This window comes from Salvia splendens, chromosome 9 (genome assembly GCF_004379255.2).
Source record: "Salvia splendens isolate huo1 chromosome 9, SspV2, whole genome shotgun sequence".
Lineage (NCBI taxonomy): Eukaryota > Viridiplantae > Streptophyta > Magnoliopsida > Lamiales > Lamiaceae > Salvia > Salvia splendens.
This window is the reverse complement of record NC_056040.1, coordinates 13,238,264-13,262,614: the sequence shown is the minus strand read 5'-3', so window position 1 is coordinate 13,262,614 and position 24,351 is coordinate 13,238,264. Positions and strand designations below refer to the sequence as shown.

Genomic DNA, 24,351 nt, shown 5'->3' with positions numbered 1-24,351 from the left:
AATGGATAACATAGAGCTATCAGAAGTGGCTTAGAAAAATATGCATTGTCTGTCAGATCGCACCATATCAATTTATTTACCTCTATCAAATTAGCATATGTATATATTGTTTAAATTTGTAATTCAATATTGATTATAATTGACTGCCAATTGAAGCCTGAATGTGAGATTGTTATATGTTTTGAAAAGAGCTTATTACCAAAGTAACACTATATTTACCCAATTTACATGACTTCTAAAATGACACAATTACATTAACATTTTTTGCAATTAAAAGATCTCCAACTTTTCCAACAAATTTTATCTAACGTCTACCCGAAATCATTATTTTATGTTTTTAACCATGAAACATTCTGATTCTAAAAACTAAAAATTTATATAAACACTAAATAATTGATAAATGTGTTTTTAGTTGATAAAAGGATCCATCACACTGGGAAAAATGATTTTCTTGTACAAATATGAAGTGTTGGTAAAATTTGAAATACAAAATAGTGTGAGATTAGGAAATTATTATATACTCATTGTGGACGGAGGCTATTATTTCAAGCACCCTTCAGAAACTTTTTATGCAATCGGAAACCATCTAATTCATGAGATGCCAACTAAAAAACACTAACAAAAACAAATTTTGATCGTACAAATCTTTGCAGCAAACAAGCCAAGCCAGCAACAATGTCTTGAAGAGTACAGGTTGAATAACACATAACATGGTCGTACAACATCTGGATATGAGTATATAAAACAAAATTGACAAGAAATCAAGAAGTTATTCTTAACGACAAGTCAGCCTAGATGTAAATAAATTCAAATTTTAGAGAAGATGATTTTACCAACTCCGTATTGTATTGTGAGCCAACTGAGGCTCGGCTCAGGATGAATGAGTTGGGTATTTCCACAATACATCCGGCCATGTGCTCACACCATCAGTTACCTCTTTCATCAGAGATGCCACCTTATCCACATCCACACGAATTTGCTGCTTGCTATCTCTTTCACGCACTGTCACTGAGGTTGTAGAATCAACTGTGATGGCAAAAGGAACTCCGAGTTCATCAGTCCTTGCATATCTCTTTCCAATCGAGGTACCTGCACAGTAAAGCTTACATGAATAGCTGGAAACTACATGTCAGATTAAGCTCCCAAGATGTGTATAATTTTTAGATCGCAAAACCAATTAAGTTAATAAAGGACTAGGGAACTGAGCTAGCTTGAACAGCATTCGGTTCAAACTGATAGAACCAACATAAGCCCAAGGTACCTATCAAGTACAGACCAGAAGCCTGAGATCATAATGGGAGTAACTCACAGAGTAAGCCAAATCATCAAACTAAATTGTTCTACACCTATAGGTTTACCAAAAGTATTTGCTGAAACAGATGGAAAAGAATCAGGGAAATGAAAAACGAGAGAGAAAGGGCATACACACAGATTGGTATATCATTAACTTATAAACAGATTTATGGTAAATGTCATATGCCAAGGTGCTACCTGTTATATCAATCTTGTAAGAAATCCCAACGGCAGTCAATGACCTGGCAATGCTTTTGGCAACTTCCTCGTATTGTTGGTTTTGGACAAGGGGAAATACAGTACATTTGATTGGAGCTACCAATGGAGGGAAACGGAAGACATTCAACAGTTCATCCCCATCTTTACTAGCTCTCGTGTAAAAAGAGTGCTCATAGAGACAGTATATGATCCTCCCAATGCCAAAAGAAGGTTCAATCACAGACGGTGTGAAAGTCCTCTGGTGTTCTTTTTTAATTTCTTTGGAGATAGACACCATGTTTTTCTTTATAGTCACAACTTTGTCAAGAGTACAAACACGGAACTCAGCCTCTAATTTTTCTTCCAAAGTTGCTTTCAACTCCATAGCCTCCTTTTCTTCCATAGACTAATCAGAAGTAGCAAAATGAGAAAATCTTTACAAAATCTCATAAACAAGAGTAATATAGTATTACACCATATGGACTTCTAGTAGTAACTTCAAAAGGGAATGTAAAGCATGACAACAAAAAGAATGAACTACTTAGGACGTACCAGTAATGCTTCAACCACCATCTTTTGGTTTCCCTTGAAAGCAAGACCCAGGTCCTTCTTGATAGGTGTTATGACAAGTTTCTGCAGAATAAAGTAAAGACGTCAGAAAGTAGGATGAAAAAACCACTATAAAGGACATGGTCAGACAGTCAAAGAGGCGAGACTAAGGAGAAAGGTCGGCAATGTCAAGATATCATGTTAGGAGTGTAACAGAAAGTGTAAGAATAAATCTCTCTCAGACTCTAAAAGAGCATTTATATATATTACATGCTATATCAACATACTAGAATCCTGATTTCAGTAATATGGGGTATGCTCAGAGTGATGTAACAAACTAGGGAAGGAGCTAAGGAAAGACGGAGTAGAGACCTCCACTTCTTTAGGTTCAGCATACTTCTCATGTGCCACTAGTTCTACACTGCTTTTATCCTGCAAAAACATAGGTTGAGCACTTATATATCACAGGATTTAAAATTAAAAAAATCCAATGTAGATGAGCAAACTTGATGAACTCGTACCGTGTGAGCATGTAAATCATACGCTGATCTATCAGCAATACCAACGCACTCAATCCATCCATATGAGCATTCAATTTCAGCATCCCAACAATCGGCAGCATAATGTGCCATCTCATTTGCCAGATGTTGGCGGAACCGTAGGCGGTCTTTATCGATTCCAAGTAAAGTGAGGAACAAGTACACTCTTCCAATAAAATAGCCAAGAGTTTCATTATTGACAATACCCTGAGCATACAGGATGATAAGTTGATGTTAGCAAAGAGAAAATTATACGCCACAGTAGAGAATTAAAAGCAAAATGAGTGGCATGGACCTGAGAAACTGCTTCACCAATTACTATTCTCCTAGCTTGCCGTCCAGACACCTGGTCTTCTCTTGGGAACATTAAAAATTCCAACTTGGATACTTCAGCAAATTTAGGGTGCGACTTGTCATCAGGATCCACGAAGTGCTCAATCTCAGCCAGCGTAAATTCGCGAACCCTTAAGAGACCTTGTCGTGGAGAAATCTACAGACCATGAGTAAATGTCAAGCATTAATGTCGCTGTGAGTGACACAGATACAAAAGATCTAATGTGTCTGCAGTTATGCTGGCACAAATAGAGGTTAAAATAAAAAAAAATAAGTAATTAGGATTTTCAAAATGTGCATGCTCAATAGAGCTCCAATAAAACAAAATTTGACAGAGCAAAAAAGCCCAAAGCTTCTTATAATCTGTTCTGTCCTTCCTGCTGGACGTTTCTTAAAATATCTAAGCATCAGTTTAAGTGGATGTTGTTTTAAAAGTAGATCCATTGTTAGAATGATTCAAGAACTTGTACTCAATAATCCCAAAAGGAGGTAAGCATGCTGCCAGCCTGCCACACAGACCCAGCCAACTAGACAAATATGTGCTACTGCTAGACAACATTAAACTATGTATAAAGTGTCGGATTAGGTGGGACATATTACATATTAACAGACATCTCTCTGAGATGTGCTGCAGTGGCTGCACTCTTCAATTACCAGATACATATACAATGACCTCATACCATGTTTATCATTTTACGTGAAGTTACAGAGCCTGTCTGAAATAATTTAGAAAATGTACAAACCTCATTCCTAAAAGCTTGACCAATTTGAGCCGCTGCAAAAGGAAGCTTGTTGCCATTGTAGTAATATAAGTCCTTAAAGTTCACAAAAATACCTTGAGCTGTTTCAGGACGCATGTATCTGTATCAACTTGAGCATTAAAAACACTGATGTAAAAAAGGAAACAACCAGGAGATCTTGTTTCCACTACCTAAACAACTTTTATACTTGAAAAGGTAAATATATTGGATTCTCACCCAGTGCTTGCCCCAGATGGCCCAATTGATGTCTGAAACATTAGGTTAAAAGGATAGGGGTCCGAGAGACTGTTTTTTGTATCTGGAGCAGTGATACCATATTCTTTGATCTTTGCACCAAGTTCTTCAGAAGAGAGGTCATCCAGCATGGCAAGTACATGCTTCAGTTCAGCTGCCTTCTCTTCGCTCAGCTTCGGATCTTTCTCAAGCTTTTCTTTGCAATAATCCTTGAGCAAATGATCTGCCCGGTAACAAGCTCCAGTCTTTTCATCTTTGACCATAAGGTCAGTGAACTTGTCAACATGGCCAGACGCCTTCAGCACAACCTCCGGGGTAACACACGGGCAATCAACTTCCAACATGTTCTCTTCCAGAACAAAGTGCTGAAACATCAAAACAAGTTCAATCAAGTAAAATCAAGGGCAGGCAAGGAAGCATAGTGTAGTTATAAAATACTAATTGGAAATAAATAACACAGTAATATAATACTACTATACATATAAAACAGAAACAATAAAAGCATGCCAATAACTAAATCAAAAGGAAACAATTCGAGCAACTATAAAAAAAAAGAGATTCCAAATCCGAATTCGGTGGCCTAGGAAACCTAGCAATAAGAGAAGGAAAATCCGCGGACCTGACGCCAGAAGGCAAGGACGTTGGCCTTGACGGCGCAACCAGGTGGACCATAATCGTAAAGTCCGGCGACGCCGCGGTAGATCTTGAAGGAAGGGATGAAGAAGAGGCGGCGTTCGAGCGCGTTGAGAACGAGGTGCCGGAATGCCTCCCGCTGCGCAGCGTCCATTTTCTGAGTGAGTGAAGGAGGTTTTGGGTTGAACTTTGAAGGCAAGAAGAACCCCCAATTTCAGAAATATATACTCCTTCACCCGGAGTGTCGCGAGTATCGTCAAATTGCGATTTAGCCCCTATAGTTTTACAAATTACTACTTTAGTCCTTAACTTACCTCGACTTCTTTCTACTCTTAATTTACTGATTGGATTTTTTCTTCACTCAGAATTTCTATCATACGCTTTTTTGACAAAAATTATGCAGTGATTTTCTCAACTAAAACAATTAATCTACTCTTATAAAACATAAATATCATAGTAACTTCAACACCGATAACATGATTTTATAAACTCAATTTTTGAATTATTTTTATTGGACTTCAAGTATTTTTATTTCATAATCATGTCAATTGAATTTTGTTTTGTGTTATAAACTTTGAGTCTAAATCTCCTATTTGTCAATAGAGAAATCACAAGATGCTACTCATTTTGCTTTGTTGATTTCTCTAATTTAATACTCCTACTACCATAGAACCTTTTTAATTTCTTTTCCATGCTGGTCTCTTCTAATGAATTCAAGTTCCTCGTATAATAAAACTAAGGGGCTTGGAATGGAATAAGGAGGGAATGAAATGGAGATAGGAATGGAATGAAGGTGGGAATTGAATGGGGATTTCATTCGATTCTTGTGCTTGGTAAGCACAAGGAATGCAAAAAGAATGGAATTGTTATTCCTTGATTGATTTCATTCCTATGTTTGATAACTACAAATTAATATAGAAATGGAATGAAATGAAATGATATATGAATAATTAATATGTTGATTCTACCAAAAAAAATATTTAAGGTTGCGTTCGATACCATGGAATAGATGGCTTGGAATTGGAATATGAATAATTATATCACACACACACACACTTCACACACTACACACATTTCACATATTTCACATATTTCACACGCTACACACATTTCACACACTTCACATAATTCACACACTTCACATATTTCACACACTTCACACACTACACATATTTCACACAATTCATACACTACACATATTTCACACACTACACACATGTGAAGTGCGTGTAGTGTGTGTAGTGTGTGAAGTGTGAGTAGTGTGTGTAGTGTGTGTACTGTGTGAAGTGCGTGTAGTGTGTGAAATGTGTGTACTGTGTGAAATGTTCGAATCGTAGTCCGGTCAACGCAATTGACAGGGTCGTACAAGTGACGGATTATTTAATTTTAAAAATAATTAAATAATTTATAATAGATCTACGCTCCGAGTAGATGATTGTGGTATATTCACTTTCTCTAAACCAATTCACGGTGAGTGAGAAATAATATATTCAAATATGTCACGATATATGGAGATATAAGTGTTAAGTGTGACAGCTTCATATAACACACTTACGAATTCAAAGTACTGTCCAAGGCCGCAGTGGACACAAAACGTGAGAACGGATGATGTTGAGGTGTTTAAGTGTTGACATCATTGTCTCGGTGCACGCCGTGTAGGAATAGTTCAAAGCGTCGTGCTACTAGTCCGCTTGTGTATCCGATGGTGTTGACTATGGATGGTTCAAAGCCAAAAACTACATATCCTTATGCGTACATACCTCTTGATGGTTGAGCTTGTGTCTGCATGCATATTGCATTTTGCTATTTCCACTCATGTGGGGATTGTTGGAATCGTAGTCCGGTCAACGCAATTGACCGGGTCGTACAAGTGACAGATTATTTAATTTTAAAAATAATTAAATAATTTATAATCAATCTACGCTTCGAGTAGATGATTGTGATATATTCACTTTCTCTAAACCGATTCTCGGTGAGTGAGAAATAATATATTAAAATATGTCACGATATATGGAGATATGAAATTAATTAATTAATTAATTTATCTATTTTGGACACGTAGACAAAACAATGTAGTAAATTAGCACACGGATAGAGCTTCGCAGAATGCGTGCACATTGATCGAGTCGTCCAAATACATTTCTGGAATGAACAACTACGTGAGAGGTGTCTAGATACATCCGTCCAGGTTCATGCTCCATTGTTGATGTTTGTAACGTCCGTAATGGCTTGTAACCCCCGACGGTTACAATCAAGCCATCATGACACACATAACGGGTGCTGACTCCATTAATTCAAATGAGTGGACTTGGCCTATAAAAAGGCATGCATCCATTTCATTCTCTACACAATATATTGCATATCATTTTGCATAGCTCTCTCTCTGCATAGTATTCCGTCGAAGCTCTGCCCTCGCCATCATCCAGTTCGTCGGAGCTTGTTCCGTCTGCGGTGATGCAACGAACAAGACGAAGCCGTTTTATCTTTGGGGACGACACGCTAATCCGAGAGCATTACCGGGGCGTATCTCGTCTTGCGGAAAGAGGACTCCTCGACTCGTCTTACAAATTACATCTACTGCTTATAGTTTATGATTTGTTTTTACGTTTCAATTTATTTATGTTTAATTTCTCCAATCTTCATTGGGTTGTATTACCTCCGGTTAGTGTATCTTTGTATCACAGTAATAGAAGAAAACCAACATGAAATGTGTGTAGTGTGTGAAATGTGTGTAGTGTGTGAAATGTGCGTAGTGTGTGAAGTGTGTGAATTGTGTGAATTGTGTGTAGTGTGTGAAATGTGTGAAATATGTGAATGTGTGTAGTGTGTGAAGTGTGTGTGTGGATTTTTCAATTATTAAAAATTTTAAAATTTTAATTTTATTATAAAATTGTGATGATATTAAATTTAAATATAATATAAAATAATATTTATATAATTTTGTTAAAATTTAAAATAAGAAGAAATGAATATGAAATGGAATGGAATGGAATGACCATTCCTTAGCTAAATGGATGGAATGTGTATTCCCATGTGGAATGGAATGGTCATTTCAAATGGTATGGTAATTCCTAACAAAAATATTTACCAAGTAAAGGAATGTAATGGAGGTAGGAATGTCATTCCATTCTACAGAAGGGTCTAAGAGTTCCAATTAAAATTCAACTGTTATATAAAGATATAGGCAAGGCTAAAGTTGGGGGAGCGAATATGTAGCAATTGAGTTGGGGAGGGGCTAGAAATAAATAGCTCCAAATTTATTGGAATCTATAAAAAATTATCTCAATCAGAAATTCTATCGAGTAGGGTTAGGGGATATTTTCCAGTTGTGAGATTTGGACGTGTGATCTCTTTTGCTCCTATTTACGTAATGTTCAATTGTTGATAAAGTCAAATTTATTGACTTTAAATATCACATTGATTATTCAGCTAATAACTAAAATACTAAATGCTAAATCACTGTGGAAAAAAAAGAAAGTCAAAATGAGGAGTATAGCTCAGCTCATCATACCTCATCTATGTTTTTGTAGCATATGGTAGAATAAGTTTTCGAGAATCAAAAAGTAAAATACATTCTCCGTCTCATTATAAATCTCAATTAAAAATTTTAAATTTTCTTTACTAAAATATGGAGTAATATATTTGCTTTTTTTAAATTTTATATTCACCTAACTCTCAAAATAGAGTATCAATTTCTAAATTCATGAGTAATGTCTCATTCATAGGAGAAATTTCGAAATATGAGTCTTAATTCGCTGAGCTTTTCAAAATTTGAGATTAAATTCGCTAATTTTTCATAATATAGATCGCATGCGAATTTTTCAAAATAAGAGTTTTTTTACCTTTTTATCTTTTTGTTATTATTTTCTCCGCGGTATATATGAATGACCCAAACTACCCTACATAAAATTTGAAACCCTAATTAAACATTGATCGCATATCTGACAACCAATTAAAACTTCCACTCCCTTTTAGAGCTTCAACAAGCTGTCATAGAGAATCCCCTCCCAATTGCATAATTTAGTATATACAAAGAACATGCCTAAGAACACAATAAACTGAAATGACATCTCACATCATATGCAACAAATGTCAAACACAATTAAGAATCCCATACTTAAAAAAGCTTAAAAGTTTTTATAGCAAAAACGTTATGAGAGCATCCACAATAGCGGACGTTCGCTAGGACGAGCGATCGGCTAGCAGGAAGTCCGTCGAGGACGTCCGCTATTGTGTCAGGCGAGCATGACGGGTGAGAAGGGGGATGACGATTGGTTGTCCGCAAACTTCAGTGGTTAGCCGATCGCTCATCTGCAAGCCACCGTTTTTTTTTTATTGCACTAGACCTTTTTTTTAATTTGTACTATTTTTATTTTTTTTATATTTTATGAAATTATGTTTGCACTTTATGTGTATTCGTGTCCAATTTTAATTCCGCATTTGTGAATTAATTTGCTTTACTAGGGCGTCGGCTAGCCTATTGTTGGATTGTGGAAAGTTCTTGATGATGTGGCAGGAGGAATTTTTGACCAGCCTATTGCTAGCCTATGAGAACTCCGTAACCTATTGTGGATGCCCCAAGAAATAGACGGAAGAAATGGTATAATTTCAGCAATTGAGGAATTTGTCATCTAGCATTTTTGGTGTCTTTTACTAATGTGTTTATATTTTGAATTAGGGGTTGAAGTAGCGACGAGAATCTCCATTTTTGAATTAACCTATTGAGAAGTTTATATTTTGAAAATTGTGAGTTTTAGAAAGACAAGTCAATAACTTAGTTTTCAAATCTCCATTTTTTCTCTTATGCGGAAGTTTCAGAATTGGAGTTTCTCACTTGCATTTCAGAATTAGAATTGAAGCTTTCAAATATTAATGCGGATGTGGGGTAGTTTGGGTCATTCATGTATTTTATGGAGAAAATAATAAGAAGATAATAAAGGAGAAAAGAAAAAAAAAACCTTCCGAAAAATTGGCATGCCTCAATCACATATTCTAAAGGATCAACTAATTTAATTCCAAATTTTGAAAGGTCAGCGAATTGAGACTCATATTCCGAAAATTTTCCATTCTTAGCGGGACAAGGGGAGTACCCTCCCCATACAACAATAAGAGTCACATTTTCATTTCCGTCCATTTTATAATAAGAATCACATTTCACTTTTACCATAAATAGTAAGGTTTCACATTTCACTCACATTCTATTATAAAATTAATATAAAAAGTGTCTCATATTCGTCTAACTTTTCTAACTCAGCATTCTTCACCCTCATCTCATTCTTAGTGAATCATTTTCCTTTCTAGATATCTCACTCTAAATAACACATTTCTAAAAATAGAAATATCACTCTCTCTTATTTTATTTTTTCCACTTAACTTACAAATAATATTACACAAAAAGTCGTACCAGAATAGATATGTTTCATTTAGAATGGGGAGTTGAAGTATTTCTTAAAATACCTGTCACACCAAATGTGATTTTTATTCAGAAAAAAAATGGTGTTTTTATTTAACATATAGGCTGGAAGTTTCAAGAAGTTTTCATATAAAAGCAAAATAGACTACGCAGCTGCCGCCTTCTTCATCAACAACCCTCACACGAGATTAACTCTTTCCCAAGAAATAAAACGAAACGAATCGAACCTCATATTTAATTTAGGTCGAACTCTTTCGCGAATCCTAATCACAGAAAAACTTCCTCTTATTCTGCTCTGATTTTTTTTTTTTGTATTTTAAGGTACGGATTCTGCTCAATCTTCTCTTGAACGTATTGGAGGTCTCTTCTTTTTCTTTTCTTTCTTTTTCCTCTTTTGTTGGGATTGGTCCTTGCGAATTTGGTTTTCTGATATATTTTCCCTTTGACTGTTTTCATGTGAAAGCACCAAAAAGATTGATTGACCCGTAACTTTTTATTTGATTAATTGAATTTATTGATATACGCGTATGTCTCGATTTGTTTTGTCAGAAGAAATGGTGGCTATTGTTTTTTCATCGGTAATTTAAACTATTTTGTGCAAAATTTTGCTATGTTTTTTGCCGTTTGCTTTTCCCCATGACGATTATGATGAACGGCGGCCTTAGGTTATCCGATTATAGCTTGTTCTCTGGAAAAAAAGATTACTTCTTGGGGAGCTTAGAGATAAATCATGTTTGAAGTGATGGCGTGATGAAAATTTTGATTTTGAGAAAAAATAAATTCACGTGTCCTCAGGGTTCACCTCATTAGCATATTGGTTGAGTTCTGTTGTCATTCGGTGATTCGTACTGGATCTGCTGATTTACTGTTTTGTTTTAGTAATGGATTATGTACTTAGATATGAATTTGGTCTTGCTTGTAACTTGCATGTTTGTTTTATCCACGTCTGTAAAATTTAAATTGTTGAATCTTATTGATTCTTGTTTTGGTGCAGGTTATTCGGAGTTTGTTAATCGATTGGTGATTGTCTTTTGCTCTTCTAGCCATGGTATGTATCTGGGCCTGACCTTGTTTTCTCTAAAATAGGAATAGATTTGCTGCAAGCATAGGTTCTATACAATGTAGTACTGTTGGAATGACTTATTCTAGCTTATATATTAATATACGATGGAAAAGTATCTCAAAGTGGCTATCTAAACTTTCCAGGATTAGGAAGTGTGCATAATTGATTAATTGTAATATTTTTAAGTTTTCACCACTTCAATTTCACATACTGTTTCTTGAATATAGCTGAGGAAATTCTTTCTGATGATTGTCTTGCACTTCTGGTTTAACAGCGATTGTGTGTTCTGTGTGTTTAATTTCCTAGAGCCTCACACTTTATAATTATCCAGAAATTTTATTTGCAACATTCTATTCTGTTGAGGCATTGTAATGATGTTATAGTGGATCACATACTCTAAACATACTCTCCGCCATCCATGACATGATTTGTGGTGTCATTGTCATTGCAAATTTGCAACTTTATAGTTTTATGTGGTTGCAGGCAGCTAGAATTCTTGCTAACTTGATTGTCATGGGTTCTGGAATAATGATCAGAGCGTTTGCTCAGGCATATCGTCAGGCTCTTGCAAGTAAGTTTTTTCTCTGGGTTGTTATTCGATTTTTGACTTTTGGGAGAATGACACAAGACTGTTTTGTGAAGTAGTTGATCCTCTAATTATGTATTCTAGCAATGGCTCCCTCTTCTGACTAATTATTCCTGTTAGTGCCCAATTTGACTATTTTTTTGGTGGAAGGATGTGAGACTTGGCACACTTACATAAAAAGTTTTGAAGCTATTGAAATGTGTGCCAATAGTGTTTAAGGGGGGGGGGAGTAAGTCTTTAGTGCTTGTACGTGAATTGAAATGAATTGAATCGAAACTGAATTGAAACTAATGCACTTTATGCATTGGCATTTAAAAGTGAATCGATCCCCCTCTACATCTGACACTATGTTCTCATGGTGTATTGCAATGCAGACGCCTCAAAGACTGGTGCTGCGCAAGAAGCAGTGGAAACTATCAAGAGAGGTAGTAAAATGATGACTGAGGCAGAGGCTAGGCAAATACTTGGTGTCACTGAGAATACACCATGGGAAGAGATTGTGAAGGTTTTCTCCTTTCTCTGATTTCTTCTCTCTTTTCGCTTGCTTTTTAGATGAAAGTTGGATTTTCATATATATGGTGATACTGTGATAGTAATTTAATGATTAAAAATCTCCCTTGATTTTGTCAGAGGTATGACAAGTTGTTTGAGAGGAATACTCAGAGTGGCAGTTTCTATCTCCAATCGAAGGTGGTTAGAGCGAAAGAATGCCTGGAAAGTGTTGAGAAACCAAAGCAGCAGCAGAGCCCGAGTTAAATCATTTTCTCGTGGTTCGTGAGATATCTTTTACCGAGTTGTGAAATATAGGTAGTTATATCACTCTCTGAGAAGATCGTTGTTTCTCATATAATTCTTTGGGGTTTGATGCCTGGAATATGGTACAAAAAGTTTCAAGTGGCTGAATGTCATATATAGTTGAGGATCGGAATGTGCTATCCTACTGCTGTTTGTAAACGCAACTTCGTACCCTAGTTATATCGTTATATATGTGCGGTTAATGAATAACCCTTGTAACTGTTTTGCACGAGCTAGGCTGTCTATTCAGAAGACGACCTATGTTCTCATAGCTATTGATTTGATTATCTTGGTTTGGAAGTGTTGTATTTGGTGTGGATGGATTGCAGGCGTGTCCTATTAGATGAATCATGCTCTAAAGAGACACTCGTGAAGTGTGTCGTCAGGCACTCTAAACTTCTGTATGACAGTCTTTGTAAAAATAGCAACTACAAAAACAAAATTAAGAAATTCTTGCAAAAATTTGGTACCTAGTTCGTCACTATTGACCACTTTGGTATACATTTCCAGATAATAAGCCTGCTATTTGTAATGTTGGGAATAGCCTTACCCAAACCTAAACAAGATTTTTTGAAATTGACTAAAATATGACTATAGTTCGATTGATCGAAAGAATGTTTCCTCCTTAACCTGAAAGATCAGATGTTCACTTGAACATGAACTATAAAAATATAATACACGAAATCACGATACAGAAAATGCAGCTCAGAGAGACCATTGCTACTTAGTAGTAAACAATCAACAGAGTGTTTTTATTTTTGCCCAGCATACCAACTGATTATGTGTTGCTGTACTGTTGCCCAGAATGCCTACTCACGTCCCATCACGGAAATGGCGAAACTAAGCCTTTGAAAATGGAGTGCAATGCCTTGTAATTCAAACAAGTGCGAGAACTGTTTTGAGGATTCATCGCATTCCAGACCTCTTGTCAACGCGTACTGGTTCTGGTTCCGCCTCCTCAACTTCTTGGTCCGCTTTAGCATTCTTTGAATTTGCAAGTGCTTGTGCTTGTGCATCTGCTTCAGCTTCTGCTTTTTCGAGTAGAGCCTGCCTTTGCATGGTTGCCACCATCTCTCTCATTGTCTTCTCCTCTCCTTCAAGCTGAACCTTCATTATCATTTCTGCTTCCTTGTCAATTGGCTTGAAGTAATCCTCTATGGCTGCCTCCTGCAAATTTTTCACCTTATATATAACGAAATGGACTAGATAACCAAATATTGCTGGCAATAGATACACGACATAACTTCATCATGCCTCCAGATGAATAGTGAAAACATATTAAGAGAATAAACAAGGGGAAAAAGAGGAGAACAACATAACTTGTGTTGTTCAGTGTGAACTAAAGGTGCGAAAACACTTGTCTTCAGTATCAAGTGTGAATGGATGCAAGATGTTATTCTATCCAATAAACCAACACCAAATTGAAACTCGCCCTTGACATAGACCACGAAGCTGTCTAGACAGCATATACAGGAGGGCAGAGAGAATTAAGTGTCCAGCTAGCTATCAATTGCCTGATTCCAGTACCAATGTGCAAAAACAATAGATTTCCTAATTTCTTCCCTGGAAAGATGAAGATGAAAATCTATCAAGATTCTAATGGTATATCAATCATTTGCTCTTTATAGGAAGGTCGGTGGTTACGGATTAATTAATCAGATTTTCTTTGGGGTTTATTAATGTCTATAGATCATGACTCACGACACATTGTTCACTGACATGGATAGTTCTCTGCTAATCCCTATAAATCTCTTAGTCTTCAATAAGAGTGACAGAGAGCTTCACACCAGCATCTGCCAACCATGAATTAAACTGACAGTAACAAGAACCATAAAGAACAGGGGGGGGGGGTTAACAATATTTCTGAATCTAACGAATGGACAAAGAACGAAATTTGAATTGGCCTGCTGATTGAATGAGGACCATGTGCCTTATCCCATTTGTCCCGAATAAATTATCTATTATAGATTTCAATTTTATCTTGACATGAAAGTTTTGGAAATGTGCCATAACTGTCTGTGCAGTGTACTGATACAGAAATAGTCTCACAAACAGTAATTTTAATGTGAATCCCAAATTCACTTCCTATCTGGACCAAATTATGAGATATCAAATTTTAAGAACCGCAATTCAAGATAAAATCCACATCCATGAATGAGTAATATTGGTGTAGAGGAAAATGTTATCCTCAAGATTTCATAACATTATAGCCCTATAACTGTAAAATCAGGCAACAAAACTGAAGAGTTGAGAAACGTACCGTGTCCTCTAACTTCTTATTCAAAGACTGCATTTCCTGAACCATCTTCCGCACCTCTGACAAAATAATCTGTTCAGGTACCCTATTAAGAGCAGCTTTCCTTAATTCTGCCTGTCAAATGACAAGAATAACAAAGTAAGAAACGGTACAAACTTAATGATACATTAACTGGTACATACATAAGATACATAGGCATGTAAATGTAATGACACATGAAATCTAATTGTTCCCACCTTTTCATTTGTAACTAGATGTGCATATACATAACTCAGTAGCTCACAGTCCATGACAAATATCGACCCAACTACATGAAAACTATCTTCAGAATGAACAGTTGTTAAAATTTGTATATCACTAGCAAATTGTCATTTGGCAAGACAAATCATATTATGAATAATTTCTGATCCCAACTCAACTGGCTAGGGCATTACACATTCACCCACGAAATTTGACAACCAAATAAAATTAAGTCTTGTTTTTAAATACAGTGGTGGTATCTCAACAGATATTTGCAGCCTATATTATCAATGCCTATAAAGAGTAGCTCCTACCGCCAGCTCAATCAAAGCAAATTACGAACAATTACATGAACTGGATACCCTACTCTTCAATCATTCATACCTAGAAATTCTTCATTTTCATACTCCACTTTGTCCAATTCAATATTTTTCTTCTTTTAAATCAAAGTAGCTGCATTAATGACAATGATCCAACAACTCCACTCTAGCAGTTTATTTCAATTTCAATAATGACAAGAGAAAATACTACTACTAAAAACCCATTTCATTTCATCAAGGAATGTAATTAAGCAATAGATGACTGCATAAGTATAATGAAATAAAAAAAAATGAATTTAAGTCAGAGCAAATCGAAACCTCCTGGAGACGTTTTTGAAGCTGCAATCTGTAAGATCGGATTCTGCGCTCTTCGTATCCGGAAAGAACCCGAGCGTAGAACATAGTTTTCTTGAAGAATTCCCTTAGTTTATCCATTTTATTCCAATCACCCTCAATTGCCCTTTTTCTTTCTTCGTTTTTCTTTGACGTATCAGAAATCAGGATTACACAGCTTCAAACAAGTCGTTTGATACTGATATATGGGGTTTTGGGCGTATCAGAAGTCGGCTTGCGCAAAGTATGTTTTTTTATGGAGAAACGAATTCGATCAAATAAGTCTATTAAATTTAACTCTATACACAAATTTGGAAATGCAATTAAATTTGAAATTTAGATAGAGAAAAGTAGTAAACATGACTAGGTTATAACAATTTTGATTAAAAAAAAGAACATAGTTTCGAGAACTATTCCAGCAAGCAACTGTAGATTTCATGACAAGACACGCTGAAGCAAAAAAATTGGTTGAGATGGGATAATAACACCATTCATAAAATTTGATATTTTTTATTTTTAAGTCATAAATTATTTTGCACAATTCAAACAAAAATTGATGATTTGAAGGACTAATATCCAATTCCATAGTTGATTTTAGAGACAATCATCGAATGAGAAATTGATCAGACAATTGCAACATTAACTAAACCATCAAAGTAAAAGAGTGGGTTGGCCTATACTCCGTATTATTTTTATCTGACACATCCTATATAATATGTGGATTAACTCAAAGTAAACTTTCCCTTAATTAAGGATAAGTTGTGGATATGATTCATATGATCAATATATATAAATAAGTTTAAAAATGTATGCGACTCAATTCACATTCTAGATCTACAGTACCGTACCTAGTGATACCGTATAAGATGAAACAAAATATTGTGAAAGTACCTTGTCACATGTAATAACTATCATCCATCAAAATCATGAGAAATTGCAATGCATATTACAATACTACTTGGAAAAACTTCATCAAATCCAGTAGTATAATCTCTAAAGAATTGATGTACTTTATACAACGCATAAAACAGCAAAATCAAATCCATGAAAATGTAGATCAAACCTCAAATTGTGGTCAGAATTTACATACACCGCCAAAATGAATTCTCGAGCATACAGCTCCCTCTTACAAGTTACAACCATGCATCAATAATTAATGCATCGACTTGTGAAAGAAGTAGTATGATTTCTACTCCAATCGTAGGCAGCGATGACAAGTCGAAAAGGAACAGTGTCCTTTGCAAAGACGAGTCGAAGATTTCAGATTTCAAGAACCGATGCAAAATGTTGTGATTGTATCAAAATTCATGTCTACGTGAGAACAGTTCTCAGATTTTAAAAAATGGAACTCCATGCTACACAATGAACAAGAATGGTTTCTTTTAGCCATTTCCAGATTTACGAACCCTGACAAAGTTGGGCACGCTCCGTGGTGAGATAAAAAAAACCTAACCAGGAACTGGACGTAGATCATTCCGGTGCAACTGTCATAGGCTCTGCTCTGGAAGCAAGCTAGGCACAAAATATCCAGAGAGTAATTTTGTATTTACAGTTGTAGATTTGATTATGCAGTTGGGCCAATACCTCGAGCTCGCACATAAGCTAAAAACTGTGTCGGTAATTCTGCTAGAAGTGATTGTACGACAGAGTCTTCTCCATCTGCATTTCAATAATTCCCCGACCAGTTCAGACTACTGAATATGGTCATATAAGAACAGTATATTACTGGAATTCAATAAATTTGCTCCTTACTTTGTACATCTCTGAAAGGAACAAACTGGACAATGTCGCGTGATGCGACCCGTCCAGATGAACTTTCGAGTCTCTCCCCTTTATCGGCGTCCAATATCTGATAAATGAATGACAAAATACTATTCAATAAGCGTGTGGGAAATGAATAGAAGATATCGCTACATTGGTTAAGGGAATAACCCAATCAAGTACAAACCGTACAAAAAGAAAGGCATATACCTCCATTTCTTTAAAATCAGCTCCCCCAACCCCAACAATAAGTATTGACAATGGCAGATCAGATGCCATAACAAATGCATCCTTTGTTTCCTGGAGGTCTGTTATAACTCCATCCTGAGAATTAGTATGGGTGAAAGGTGAGGTCTGTGAGGATACAATCAGATTTACTTATGATATCAGTGATTCCAAAAATGCAAACTTCACTCAGGTTCTCAATACAGCATATGATCAGGTATGCTAGAAGTCTAGACTACAGAGCATACAGCCAAAAGTATAAGTTCAATGTTATTAACATACCGTGATAATCAACAGCACAAAATACTTTCTTTCATTTCTTGCAACAGATCCACTGGCTATCTGTGCTGCCTGCATAACTACATGTCCAAACAATGTTGGTCCTGCTAATGAGACATTAGGAAGAGCGCTTGCATATGCCGTCATAATTCCATGGATTCCATCAACCTGGAAGGAAATGGAATGCTTAACAATGAAAATGAAACCTTAAAAAGAATGCTTGATCAGTATGTAGCCCCAGTTTCACCTCACAATAGGTACTGCTGCCATTTAAGTTAAAGCAGTGAGATACGGGACCATCAATTGGCCGGGCTCCGAACCCCCAAGCAGGAAACTTTTTATCATAATCGTAGAACTGCAGAACTCCTCCAACTTCCAAAATTGCCTAAACTAAGAGAGAGTATATTAGCTTTTGTATTCTTCAAACCCAGAAACTGAAATGGTAATACTGAATGCATCTCACTCTCTGATATGCATTTGGCCTCCCTGATGGATCGATATAGTGCAAGGAATCAGGTAACCGTGGATTACCATTCGAAGCTGATTTAAAGATATTGAGAGTTAGTAACAACCTCATCAAACACTAGGATAAAAGAAATTATAGTACTGCACATATGGACGTCCATACATTGCACGCAAACTTAGGACAGCCACAAGTGTGCAAGAGAAACAGAGAACTCTTCACATATTAACGAGTCGCTTATGACAGCAGACTCTCTTCTACTATACTTCTTGCTATATAAAATATTGCGGCAGCAGAAACCGGATGACCTAGTAAGGTAAGGAGGACATTTTCTGTTCATTGCATAAAGATCTTATGACACAACAAAATATTATCTGCACACAGCACCAAGGGAAACTACACAATCATAGTAGCATATTTGATATCTAATGATCTGACCACTCAATCAAAGAGAAACCAACTCAGTTCGTAAAAGCCACTCCTTTAAGGCTTTAATCATACATTGACACAACCAAACAGAAGGAAAGAAAAGTTAAAAATATGCAAGTTGAATATCAAGATGCACTCAACAATCAAATCCAAAGGAAAGCATGTTTAGCATAGACTGAAGGTATACCAGTGAAATCAATAGCAACCATAAAATTCAGCTCATATCCTCCAGCCAAGTAATCGAGGAATGTGTGCTGGATGTTCTCTGAATACTTATCCACAATCAACTGACTCTTTAAAACCTACAAGAAGAAAAATGCAACTTTTAAATAGGTACATATATACTGAAAATACTCTTTCTAAACAGTCTTTTTCTTACCTTGCGTTGGTGATTTTGCCCAACTGACGTTGGGATAAACAAATTTTCTACAGCGCCAGTAGAGTGCAGCCTTTCCAAATCTGCCAGTGACTTCTGAACTTTTCTGAACAGTTATAGTTCAGGGTCAGGGTCAGCTAGAAAACTATTACAGAGCTGGTTAAATAAAGATAGCTGCTTACCCCAATAAAGCATGCTTTCCATTGCTGTTGAAGTCAAAACATTCAATAAGTAGTGGGCTGTCCTGCATTAGATAAAACTCGTTAGGTAGAAATCTCCAAGTAATTACTGAAAAAGAATAAAGAACATCTAAATGGCGAACTAACAATATCAATCCAACATTATTATTCATGATTAGATTTATAGAAATGATCCACGCAGAATTTAACATCTGAAAGCAAATCTAGAATCTAAAGCACTGTATTTTCTGTATCAAGCTTGGGTAGCAACTCCATCTACTAAATATTTATCTGAATGAAACGTTTCATGCTACTCAAGTGACATAGTGAACTTTCTAGAACCATCATTCGTACCTTGCTTCCTACTTGCTGAATGCTCAGGAAAATTGGCTTCCATGTTGGTTCATGATCATTTTCCAGGACTTCAGTTTTACAAATTGGAACTAATATTCCATGCTCTGTAGCTTTTGATATTACAAGAAATGGGTCCTGAAAAAAAAGGGACAAAGATTTTAATGAGTTTTTCTGACTTCATACAGAATTTGATATTCTGATTATGAGATAAACCAGGAGAAAGAACTCTCCTACACTTTTTGAGAACAAATCCTTGGATTCCAAGTCTGAACATCGCAATATCAACTCTACTGTAGTCTTTGACGCAACACTTTCTTCAGAGTAAACTGTAAGCTGGCCACATTTTCGAGTATGGCCTGGAGCAGAAACTTCTTCACGTGCTAGATCTACAGTTACGGTTCTGTATAGTTTTGTGGCAATCTACATAGAGGAAATGAGGGAAGATGAGTGAAAATATAGTGATAACCCCCCCCCCCCAACCAAAAAAAAAAACTCTTTCGAATGCTATATATCCATTGGAAAATGATTAAAAGGTCAGAAGCCTAAAACAGATAGAGGTTACAGAAATAGAGTCAAGGATTGCCTATTGTCCCACCTAAAAGTCAAAGGGCTGCACAAGTACCGCTATACGGCTTCATGGGGAAGATATTATCAATCAACCATTAAATACAATTTAAAAAATTAGTTCCTAGAGTAATCACAGGAGAGATGGGAAAAGGAGTCTGTGTGTAACTGTAACAAAGTTGTAGATTTTATTTTCTCTACACATGCACACATTATTAAATGCAGAAAACAGAGATGAAGAATAAGCATACCTCAGATAATGTGCAAGTAGCCTCACCAAGAAGCTGCTGCTCCTCCAGCTTAATTGCCTATAGCAAGAAAAGAAAACAAAACCGAATAAAATCAATCAGGTATACCTTGTTCTTATGAAATAGGCAATGAAGATAACATAGCGAGGACATCAAAATATGATGTGACGTTAATGAAATATAATAAAGTATTGTCGGACATTCAGTTAAATTTCTACTCTTTGTAACAGAAAAAAATTAATTAAGGAATTCAGTCTACCTTCACATCCATGCCATGAAACTGAGTGTCAACATCATAGACACGTAACCTGCAGCAGAGGAAGCTCTTGAGATGCATAATACCAAATCATAAAAATTATTGGGTATAAAAACTACATTCACAATAAAACTCACACCAAATTCTGCACCATTTCGAATTGGTAGGTAACAGTAAATTTATTAATCCATTTGGGGCACAATGAATTCAGAACTACTTCTGTCCGACCAAGCTCTCGTAGCGAACCATCACTTCCTTTGATATACAGAACCGCCATAGGATCACTCTAAAATTATACAATGATAGTCAGTGGAGGGTGAGGGTGTCAAGGTGAATCCATTAAATTTATCCAACCAGCATCATACCCCTCACCAACTCTAGTAACCAAATTCAAGAATAACAGGTGTAAAAAAAACGAGGTACATCATTATCCAAAGAAACTGGATACAACAAACAAAGAAGTCTAGAAAAAGCTCATGCTTTTTTTGTAACAAGATGTGATAGAATTTTCCTTGTATATATCTACAATTTTACCTTTAAATTAATTTTGTACATTGCATGTCTATGTGAGTGTAATTTTATAATACAAATAATAAAACATAAACAAGTAGTAGTATATCATTGCAGTGACCGATCTCAGTAGTTAAGGTCTGGTGTAGTGTAAAAATGTTCATCAACATGTAAAATATGAGGAAATGCTCCCTCAGTCCCAAGTGTTCCCATAAATTTGCAGTACGGGTTTTACTAAATATTAGGTAAGTGTGTGGATGAGTGGAAAAGGGGGCCCTCATTTATTATAGGGTATAATGCACTGTATTGTAGTACTGTATATTTTAGTTTAGTGTGTAGATGAGTTGTGGCATTGTGGGCCATGCATGGTTTGTTCTGAATAAGTTGATATAGTGAGAGTATAATATAAAGGGTTAGTGGTGGGTAGTAACCAAAAGTGGAAGGGGAACACTTTGGAGGGCAAACTAAAGTGGGAACACAAACTTGAATAATATCTCATAACCAAACAATACTTTATATGCCTTAAAATTTACATTATCTACATCTCGCCCGAAAATTCTATCCCATATTATCTTGTTTATTCCCATCTATAAAACCAAACGAGTCCTTAAGTTACAATGCTAAAAAAACATGCCAGTTCTAAAATCAAAATCAACACATTGAAGCTTATAAAGGTAAACAGACATGCATAGACCGTGAACACATCAGCAAGAAAAGAAAAGAAGAAGCATTCAGAAGATGATATGGTATTCTAAACCAAGAAGTGAATATAGCTGAGATAGTTCTTTTTTCTGATAAAGTAAAAAACAAACCTTGGAGAGCACATCCCGATCACGTAAGTCTGTTGCAGAGAGAGAGAGCTGCAAAATATTTAAGTTTGATCAGAAGCTTGATAAATCACCAATGAAACATATTACAGCAATACAAGTGAAAAGGCAAGAAGTCATAAAGATGATCCAGACAAGAAGTCATACGTTGCAACATATGGAGCATCAACAGCAGAAAACAGGACATGTTAACAAAATTGCTAAATGAAAAGGCAAGAAGTCATGAAGCTGATCCAGTTTCCAGGTTACCTAAGGGACAGTGTGTTTAAGAAAGTAAAATCCAAAGTAGTGAGTTAATTGTACTCGGAACACAAGAAGATTGTATGTGCAAGGAAAATATATGTTTACATCCCACTACAATATTACATACATTAACAGCAAGCAAGACTGCAAGAGTGGCTATTTAAAACCCTGATCACTTTCTAATGTGTTGACAGTGAGATTTTATTCATAGTAGCCACATGCAAACTATATGCAGATTTATTCTGAGAGACGGCCTTAGAGAAGAGCTCAGATGCCTATCCGGGCCCAATTTGATTCAAAATTTTATGCATATGGGGATCCGATACAATATATACTACCGAACATTTCAATGTATGAATTTCCAGGTATGGACCTTATAAAAAACATTTCATATTGAAGCACCATTTCTCAGCAGGTTCCCTATTGGTCTTGCCAACCCCTCACCCCCAAACGAATACTTCCATTATGGACTACCCTAACTAATTTCCTGTACTAGTAGTTTGTAGCATTACTTATCTTAGGAACTTCTGCAGAAACATGTCCTATGATACTTGAGCATTGCAAACTCTCCCGTGCCTCCAAGGAACATTGGGATCAGTCACGGTATGCACTATGCATATGTTATCAACAACACCTAAAATCCACCTTCAGCTACTAATTGCTATGCCAGTGTTCCTGATACAACCCCATCCTGTAATCTAACTCTCATCCATTTTGGCTATTTTTACAAATTCATACTTCATTCCTCGTATTAGGGTAGAACTACAAACACGTTCAATTACTCAATCTCCCCAATAATTTTCCCTAATACGCGAATACCAAACTATATGTCTCCGTACGAAATCACAACGCGGAAAACAAGTTAGCCAACATTTCCAATTGCAGTAATCCAATTCCAATTACCTATGCAACATCAAAACCTAAACAAACACACACATAAATAAAAATAGCAAACTCTACCCAAAAAAAAGTCAAAAAGACAGTTCAGCAAGCAAATGCCGAACACACAACCGATTGAATACACATATCCTGGGTGCAAACATTTGGCACGGACCTCGATCTGAGAGTAAAGACCATTGTAGCCGCGAGACTTGAAGAAGGCATCAACTGCTTCGTTAGAAGCGTTAGCTGCTACGGTAGAGTTGGTGCCTCCGACCGCCGTCTGCCCGCCGGCCACGTCGGAACAGCAATTCCCCATCGCCGGCGTCGTCTAATTATTGGGAGATAAATAGAAAAAAGATACTAGCAGCTAAAATTACGTAAAGATATTTTACTGAGGCGTTGCCAATTATATAAAGGGCGAGCGCGGTGAATTCTAAGTGGAAGATATTCAGAAATAAAGAAACCAAAGAGAGAGAAAAGAGTCAGAGCAGCTGTGAGGCGGGGCCCACCTGTGTTTGAATGTCCACACGGTAAATCAAAATTACGTCGTTCCAAAAATAGTACTCCTATCCTATCTTTTGAGTATTTAATTGGAACTTTGAAATTTTATTAAATTTAAAATTTGATTGTAAAATTTATGGATTTAAACTTTGGAGTGAAATTCCAAAAATTAGTTTTGTTCTATCTCATTGGAAAATTCTTTATAAGAAATAAGTTCATAATTTTTCTGATTAAAATTTTAATTTATAAAAAATAAGTAGACCAAAATATATGATTTTAAGGGCCAATAGCCTAATTTAGAATTTATACTATATATCATAGTATAAATTTTCTTATTTTAAACACTGTTTAATTCTTAATTAATTTTCTTGTTATATTGAATATCTGTAAGCAAATATTTTATGAGTTTTAACGTAAGATTTTAGATCCAAATATCATATTCATTCATCTAATTAATATTATGTGCCAATAGGAGTAATATTTATTGTGTAGCAAATGGAGTACTGCTAGTTTTAAAAGGAATGTGAGTGAAATGAGTTAATAAAGTGTGAGATCTACTATCATTTATATTAAAAATGAATCGAGACTCATGTTCATGGACGGACCAGAATGGAAAAACGGAACTCTTAATCGCGGATAAATGGAGTAAACAAAAAAATACACATTCGTGTGCACATTTATACACTCACAAATAATACTATGATTGT

At 35.9% G+C, this 24,351-nt stretch overlaps 4 protein-coding genes across 6 annotated transcripts; 1 reads left to right on the top strand and 3 right to left on the bottom strand.

Moving 5' to 3' along the window:
* Positions 1–616: 616 nt before the first annotated feature.
* On the bottom strand, positions 617–4,725 carry LOC121749703 (glycine--tRNA ligase, mitochondrial 1-like). Its single transcript, XM_042144296.1, has 9 exons — positions 4,527–4,725; positions 3,890–4,272; positions 3,656–3,773; positions 2,875–3,069; positions 2,562–2,786; positions 2,413–2,472; positions 2,044–2,124; positions 1,492–1,897; positions 617–1,089 (listed from the first exon to the last, which is right to left on the bottom strand). The coding sequence occupies exons 1-9, from the start codon at positions 4,692–4,694 to the stop codon at positions 872–874; spliced, it is 1,854 nt and encodes a 617-aa protein (XP_042000230.1). The 5' UTR covers positions 4,695–4,725; the 3' UTR covers positions 617–871.
* A 5,358-nt stretch (positions 4,726–10,083) lies between these two features.
* On the top strand, positions 10,084–12,697 carry LOC121749740 (mitochondrial import inner membrane translocase subunit PAM16 like 1-like). 3 transcript variants are annotated; one of them, XM_042144361.1, is made up of 6 exons: positions 10,084–10,196; positions 10,275–10,313; positions 10,948–11,001; positions 11,500–11,587; positions 11,977–12,107; positions 12,233–12,697. In XM_042144361.1, the coding sequence occupies exons 3-6, from the start codon at positions 10,999–11,001 to the stop codon at positions 12,356–12,358; spliced, it is 348 nt and encodes a 115-aa protein (XP_042000295.1). In that variant the 5' UTR covers positions 10,084–10,196; positions 10,275–10,313; positions 10,948–10,998; the 3' UTR covers positions 12,359–12,697. The 3 variants fall into 3 exon arrangements, with proteins under 3 accessions (XP_042000295.1, XP_042000294.1, XP_042000296.1); XM_042144360.1 differs by lacking the exon at positions 10,275–10,313 and having other exon boundaries at positions 10,094–10,274; XM_042144362.1 differs by lacking the exon at positions 10,275–10,313 and having other exon boundaries at positions 10,123–10,196.
* Positions 12,698–12,999: 302 nt separating this feature from the next.
* Positions 13,000–15,905, bottom strand: LOC121749739. Its single transcript, XM_042144359.1, has 3 exons — positions 15,533–15,905; positions 14,658–14,768; positions 13,000–13,564 (listed from the first exon to the last, which is right to left on the bottom strand). Exons 1-3 carry the CDS (start codon positions 15,647–15,649, stop codon positions 13,304–13,306), a joined length of 489 nt encoding a protein of 162 aa, XP_042000293.1. The 5' UTR covers positions 15,650–15,905; the 3' UTR covers positions 13,000–13,303.
* A 542-nt stretch (positions 15,906–16,447) lies between these two features.
* LOC121748568 (protein BONZAI 1-like) lies at positions 16,448–23,564 on the bottom strand. Its single transcript, XM_042143008.1, has 16 exons — positions 23,316–23,564; positions 22,004–22,051; positions 20,819–20,967; positions 20,685–20,733; positions 20,429–20,485; positions 19,848–20,033; positions 19,614–19,748; positions 19,263–19,324; positions 19,084–19,186; positions 18,892–19,006; positions 18,276–18,352; positions 18,060–18,197; positions 17,816–17,980; positions 17,519–17,632; positions 17,300–17,396; positions 16,448–17,206 (listed from the first exon to the last, which is right to left on the bottom strand). The coding sequence occupies exons 1-16, from the start codon at positions 23,457–23,459 to the stop codon at positions 17,112–17,114; spliced, it is 1,734 nt and encodes a 577-aa protein (XP_041998942.1). The 5' UTR covers positions 23,460–23,564; the 3' UTR covers positions 16,448–17,111.
* Between the last annotated feature and the right edge of the window lie 787 nt (positions 23,565–24,351).